We start from the raw sequence: 7,645 nt of genomic DNA on the forward strand, positions 1-7,645 counted from the left end.
GTCGATGTCCTCTTAACACTTCATATTTATATACGTTTTCCCATTAAGATGATGTTGCAGCGAACGAAAAAGATGGTAATTGATGGTGCCATATCTGGAGAATATGGTGGATGGGGGAGAACTTCCCAACCTAACTCCATAATCTTATGTTGCGTCAAACGTGCCACATGTGGACGTGCATAATCGTGGAGAAGAAGAACACCTTTCCGATTGACGAATGAAGGGTTTGATTTAACTCCTCATATTCTGAAGAAATGTTGAGTGAAGAGGAGCGTCGGCATGTCAGATGGTTGGATAGGGAACACACCTTCTGAGATTTAATCGACTTGTATCAAAGCCTACAAGAATGCTACTCTTAAGATATATATACCAAAGAAAAGGAAAGGCACGAATACTGAATGAATCATCGGTCTTCTTTGTGTGAACTTGGAAGAGTAAACGTTCCAGTTGCTGACTACAGATCTTTGCATTGACAGTTCGCTGTGGATTAAGGAGTTTGAAATGAATTACTCCTTTGATGTCCCACCAAATGGAAAGCATCACTTTCTGCGGATGGAGTCCAGGTTTTGGGGTCGGAAGTGGGTTTTTTCTATGACTGAGCCATTATTTTTGGCGTTTAATATTCGCATAGAGAATCCATTTTTCATCACTACATGACAGTTCTGTCCAAAAATTATTCACGCGCATTACACGCCAGAAGAGACGAAGTAACGTTCATACGTTGGAAACGATGATCACTGGAGAGTTCGTGAGGCATCTAAACACCTTCTTTATGGAGTTTTCCCATATTGTGTAGATATTTACGTATTGTTTCATGAGAGACATGCAATTTCAGAGCCATTTCACGAGTGTGTTGCCTTGGGTTAGATTCAACAAACGTCTTCAGAGCATCAATATCAATTCCAACATTTCAGCTCCTGCCGTCACAGTTTTTAAGGCTGAAATTACCTGAACGAAATTTGCTGAACCGTTGTTGACACTTACGAACGTTCAAAACGTTGTTGAAACGTTGTACATTTGCTGTTTTGTTAAACTTGTATTAAAGTTTTTCTTCATTGCCCATTCAAGCCGTCTCCAAGCATTATTGAACGTTCAAAATATGTCCATAAACTTTGATATTCTTTGTGGCTACAGAGGCGTTGTTTCCCTTCTTGTATTCAAACAGCATTACATGCTGAATGTATGTCTCGTCGTGTGCCATCACTATAAAGGATTAGAGTATACTAAACTTCACACATTATATAGGCTATATTAACGTGACGTTTAGACGGTTCGTTTAACTGTTATACGTGATGTACAGTTTTTGGGGGGTGGTTAATGAAAGTGTTCCAAAATGCGACATTAATTTCTGATATAAACCAACCTAAGCTAGAATTCAGTTTACAGGCCGAAGACTAATGTACGATGAATTTGTACATAGTTTAAGTATGTGTAGTTCAATATCAGGCCGAAGACTAATGTACGATGAATTTGTACATAGTTTAAGTATGTGTAGTTCAATATTAACTCATGTAATTTGGTTTAACATTCCTCAAAACATTTATTACACTTCTTTTATGGGCTTTTGATATATGCGTTTTTTGTGTTTAATGTTTACGCTGTTATATGGGGCATCTGTTGAATAACAGTAGCACTAGAATATTAAAGAACAAATAAAGAAAGAAACGTAAGAGAATGATTTGACATGGATTATAGGTTTTACGTGTTTTCGAGAAAATAATGCCATTATTTTTCAGGTCGTTAAGTTCGAATGGTTTATTCGTTCTAACACGAACGTAAGGCGTTATTTACCATTTTAATGTTTGTGTAAAAATGGCAGGTAGTCATTCCCTTCAGTTTTATGTATTGAAGTATTCTTATTATGAAATACTTCAGTATGCACTTGCATCAAGTAATGGAAAGCTTTAATTAAAAGCAAAGTCGTGTTCGTAAGGTTCTTTTGAAGCTGAGACTTGCTTTCAGTGATAGATAATTGTGTTGGATGAGCGTATCGAATAACACATTGGAGCGTCTTAGCTGTCTTTAGTTGAAATAGTGACAATAAATGCATCACTGAAATAAACTCGTGTTAGGTAATGTCAAAATAGGGCACTGATAAATTGATATTGTGATTACGGAATGAATTTATTCATAACTTAATTCAATGCAAATTTCGTGCAACTATTAAAAGCCATATGAAGTTAGCAAAACTAACGTAGAAAACTTGACCACTTTTTGCTTGGCTTTGTAAGTAACAGTTGCGAAAGTAAAGCTTTTATGTATTCAAGTATTAATGTCTCACTCCATAATACACACACAGACATATGCAGAAAACAAAAAGATTTACACGAGATGCGTATTTTTCGTAGGAAGTCTTAAAATACGCGCAATGTTGCCACTTCGCGTACGATGAAAGGAAAGATAATTATTGGAAGATGGCCATTAACTTTGATGAAGGTAGTGTCTTAATAAAGTGCCATTTTCTGGTTTAATATTTATATTTGGTATTAACAAGGAATGCGGAAAAGTGACCTTTCGTGATTTAGATTTGAGCAAGTGCTGTGTTTATTATGACCTGTTAATCACCTTGGACAAAAATTAAACGTTTTCTTGGAGAAGGCAATTTAAGACATGGCCGTTTTATACTTTCAGGAAATTACACGTGAAGCTTATTATAGCTGTTCATTCTAGCGCTTACGGTAATGTCTCCTTGCCAATCAGGCACGATATTTCAAACATTATCTTGAATTAGGTTTTTTTTTCTGCGTTCGTGCAGATCCGAACCTTAACCAACTATGTGTGTCTTACGAAGATCCCGTTCGTGAAAAGTGAGTTCACTGTTCGTCATGGGCGCCACGAGCTATTCCCACGTGACAATAACAATACACGGAGAGCGTGCCCTGGGAAAAGCGAAACAGAGCAAAACAGAAGCCCACGTGGTGAGGTTGGCACAAGGTGTGGGCCCAGTTGTTTTGCTAACGGTCAGTATTAGTTGGGTGGCAAAATACTGCTACGCAGGTAATGTACATTGGTTAGGCACGTTCATATTTGATAATATTCTTAGTACAGTTCATAAACCTTCGTCCTTGATGGAATGAGGGAAAGCCCAATTATAGCAAGTCATGTACGAAAAAGATATTTGCAACAAAAATGTTCAGTATTATTAGGTAAGTGTTTACTAAATGTTGGAAAGTATTAGGAAAAATACTATATTGTTAGAAGGTAAAGTTAACTTCTGACTTTCTGGATTTTAAAAGTAAAAAACTATTTCTTAGCTAGTGTGGCCTAGTATCTATAACATATAATGTATTAGAAAGCATGATATAACTGTAATATATATATATATATAGTATTCCACTTAAACCTCTGGGTTTTGGCTCATATTGCACAGCACAGGAGGTTGAGGATTCAATTCTGGCCATATAATTTTTTTCTAAGCATTGTTTTAGTACACAATTTATATATGAAGCAGGAGTTTATCCTCTAGTATAATTTAAAGGCATACATACCAAGTAAACACACAGAAGAATGTTTGTGTGTTGTAGTATTGAAATTGGAGCTAATACCCCTGTGTGGTCTAATCAACCTTATATGGCAAAAAGAAAATATATTTCAGAGGAAATACAAAAGAAAAATGGCATCTACATTATTGCTATTGTGGTTTCTCAAATTATCTATAGCTTTTCAAATTTTAAAAGAAGTAGAAGTTATTACCGAAGTACAAATTTTCCAGCAGTTACATCTGAACATAGGATTTCTCTCCTTTTTATTATATTAAGTAACCAATATGATAGGTATTCAAATGAAAATTACATTAAGATATTTGACATTGAAGTTGTTCTGTAACAAAAACAGAAATTAAGAGCTTTAATTTTTTCACAATGAACTGGTATGGGGTGGTTATAAAATTCAATCTATGTTAGAAAAAAGATTTGTATTTCTCTCTTAACTATTTTGGGTTATTGTAACAATAGATGTAGGCAGTATACTAAGTATGTTATTAAATTGGTTCATTAAGCTCAAGTTCAAGATCACTTGTATGTTGCCAGATGTTTACTTAATATTTATTTGTTCTATTTATATTAATATGCTGAGTATAGAATTCGTAAGTGTTTACATATTTCTAGTTTTTATCATTGAAACATTATAAAATTCTTTTTTATTTTTCTCTTGTTCAGAGTCACCTAGTGGCTCTGTGTTGAGGGCTTATAGCACAAAAATTTGGGATTTGGTCCCTGTGGAGAGCAAAGAGTCCATTCTGCAGCTTTGTTCTGAACAATAAATAAACTCTTGTTGAATGGCTTTCAGAAAGGCAATCCTCTAAGCTGTGTCTTGATAGAAAGTTTAAGATACATACTATGCATATGTTGTTAGGGTATAAATCTTTTCATTATTTAATATTGTTGTTGGTCCATACAGTACAGGTATGTTTTTAAAATATGTTACTAAAATTTGCAGACTTAATTAGTGAAAAGAAGCTAACTCAAACAGATTACAAATTGTTACAAAATCAATCAGACTTAAGTGGAATATTTACATAATTAACAAAAAATCTAACTTAAATAGATTAGTTACAAATTGATAACCAGAAAATGGATCAAACCTTGCAGAACATTTAAAAATTAATTCTAGACTGTCTGTATGGTATTTATCTTGTACTCAACTATAGTGAACCTATACTTAGATATGTATTTGAATAATATTTAGCATCAAGCTTACTGTTTTATTTTTTGTAATTATTCAGCAGACAAGCTGTTTAAAATTTTTTTTTCTCTCAATTAAATATTTATACTATTTGCAGAATAGTATATTTATATAACATTTAGATGCATTTGCAGAGAAAAATAAAATATCAAAATAACTTATTCTAAGCCAATTTTTTTTTTGATTACATGAAAACTATAAGATGCTTAGTTTTTTAGTATATTAAACTGAAAATTTCATTTACAGAATTGTCTAAGCTAAAAAAAAATGGAGATATGCTTCTGGTTAAATTCAGCACAAAGTTTTCATTTAATTAAAATTGAACTGAGTGTATTCTGTAGTTTACTTAAGTAATTTTGAAGAAATTACTTTTAGAATACTAAAAGAAATGTGTGTAATTTGTTTCACATGTTCATTTCAATTTCTATAAAGTGCTGATTGTAAAATAGAACTCTTGTAATAGTTACAATGTAGTTGGCTAGAATTACTTGGCTTCATACTTCACTTGACAGAGACAGTGTGTCTAGTTACCTGACTTCCTGTGAACAAGACTTCCAGTGCACAGCTGTGCTAGCTAAGCTGAGTACATAAGGTCGAATTTTTGGTATTAGTTTCAAATGAGTGGCCACAGTAATAACTTCCATTTTTATAACCACTCTGCTACTCTTGGTTGTTGTGAAACAGGTTGGTTGTATCCTGTTGTTGTAGCTGCTTTGTTCATTTCAGTGATTACTTTTGTCCATTATTTCTTTAAGAGGGTATAAGATGTTTTATTGCATAACCCATTTAATACATTTTTATATGAATATTTTAATTATTTTTCATATCTTTTTTTCAGTGATGTTTAAATAATTATGTATGCAATGGTCATCATTTATTTCAATAATTTTGGAGAAATAAGTTGAAACTAACTGAGCTTTTCATTATAACTAAGTCTGAAAATATTCACCAAGTTTTTATTTCCTGTTTCATATTATTCGACTTATTTTGTGGTAGATCTAAGGCTCTACAATATAAGATTATGGAACAGATTTGTGAAAATATTACAACCAAATTGCAATGTATAATTTTTCAAATCTAAAGTTTTAGCCTTTTTTTTATTATGTACAAGCATTTTACATTGAATATATCCTCATTTGATTGGAATGACTCTTTTTGACCCTTAGAGTTAGTAGAAATATTTCAACACAAACTGTATTATTGAAATGAAACACAATAAGCTGTGTGCGTGATTGTTAAGAAGCATCATCTTTTTCACACACTAGTAATCATTTGCTATTTTATTCATTAATTTCAGCCCAAAATGTTTTTGTCAGCACTAGACATATAAGTGAAATATAAAAAGAATTATATATTGATAATATTTTGAAAATGATAGTATTTTTTGTATAACCAGTAATTTACTTTCTGTTGTTGTGATTAAAACTGATAGAAATATCAATGGATTTCATAATTTAAAATAATGTTTTCTATAGAAATATTTGGCCTAATTCACTTGTATAATATACAAAAAAATAAGATTTACAGTACATTGTTTAGTTTTAACAAGTATTGGCTAGTGAATCAATAGTACATCAGGTTTTGTGTAGTAAAAAAAATCAAGATAAAATAAATTATCTTAGCTGACACGTTTAAGCTTCAGTCGTTTAGTGTTACCTAATTAAGGATCTAGGTACTAACCAGGTTATAATGTATACATGAAAAAACAATTAAGAATTTGTGATTATTAATTTTGAAATAACCAGATCTGTATTATTTGAGATTTATCTACAGAGAAGTGGAATGTTTTAATTTTTTCCTGCCATATGGGAACATGACATATTTTCACTACAGTGGGTTCTTTTCAGGTTAAAGATTAGTTATTGAGATCTTTTTTATTATTTAAGAGTAAAATTTCATGGCATAACTTTTTATTTGAGTTGCTTAATTTTTGTAAAATATATGATTATACAAAAATAATGAAAATTAGAGTCACCAACTTCCAGTCTGACATTCTTGTAATTAAAAGCAAGCACATTTAGAAAACTGTATGCATCATTTATACAAATGTATTAAATGTACTTTCAACTGATGTGCATAGTACTATAGCAAGCTAACTTGGGTGGTGAACAAACTCTCACAAACTTCAATGTTCCCACACAGAAACATTAGCTACTTTCATGCACAAAGTTACCAAGACATGAGAGAATGACACTGCTTTAGTCATTTTATAGTTTATCTTGTTCTTTGGAACCTATGACTGAGTTAGTGGCAATAAATGACAAAAACCACCGAGTGCTACTTTACATTATGGTGATACATAGGTCTCACGTGATTGGTTGATTTGGATGTGTATGTTCAAATTCAACCAATCATACAAGACCAAAGAACAGAGGGCAATTTTTGTAATAATTCTATCATATGAATAAAAATGTTGCAGCTTCTTAAACCTGTAGTATTTTATTTGAAAACCATTATGTTATGTGCACAGTAATTGTGGTAACTATTTACACTTGTGTTTCCATATTGGAATGTATAGACATTAATATTTACACGGTTGCTCAAAGCAAGTAATGAATGGTTGGAAAAATTGAAGTAGCTCATTTAGTGTGCTCTAATGGTCTTTAGAAAAAAATCAACGTAACTGACACTATGGGAAGTGTGTATGTGTAGTTATCATACATTTGGACATGCAGAGTTATGATTTGTGTTCCAAACATAATGCCACAGGAGATGACTATGGGACAGGTGTGTGTAGTTATTATACATTTTGATGTACAAGATTGTTTGTCTGAGCCATAATGTAACAGCAGCTGACACTATAGAACATGTGTGCATGTGGTTATCATACATTTCGATCTATAAGGTTGTGATTTGTGTTTGAACCATAATGTCACAGCAGCTGACACTATAGAACATGTGTGCATGTGGTTATCATACATTTCGATCTATAAGGTTGTGATTTGTGTTTGACCCATAATGT

General features: G+C 32.3%; 1 protein-coding gene across 7 annotated transcripts in view; it reads left to right on the top strand.

The window, feature by feature from the left end:
* LOC106468808 (phosphatase and actin regulator 2-like) overlaps window positions 1–7,645 on the top strand; it is a 77,325-nt gene that overhangs the window by 38,190 nt on the left and 31,490 nt on the right. Inside the window, exon 1 of one of the 7 annotated variants that reach the window (XM_022397161.1) lies at window positions 3,031–3,146. The exons of the other annotated variants lie outside the window; for them this stretch is intronic. Within the exon in view, the coding sequence (XP_022252869.1) occupies window positions 3,074–3,146 (73 nt within the window). The 5' untranslated portion in view covers window positions 3,031–3,073. Of the gene's footprint in view, window positions 1–3,030; window positions 3,147–7,645 lie in introns of those variants that run through there. 7 annotated transcript variants of the gene reach the window in all.

This window comes from Limulus polyphemus, unplaced genomic scaffold (assembly GCF_000517525.1).
Source record: "Limulus polyphemus unplaced genomic scaffold, Limulus_polyphemus-2.1.2 Scaffold3171, whole genome shotgun sequence".
NCBI lineage: Eukaryota > Metazoa > Arthropoda > Merostomata > Xiphosura > Limulidae > Limulus > Limulus polyphemus.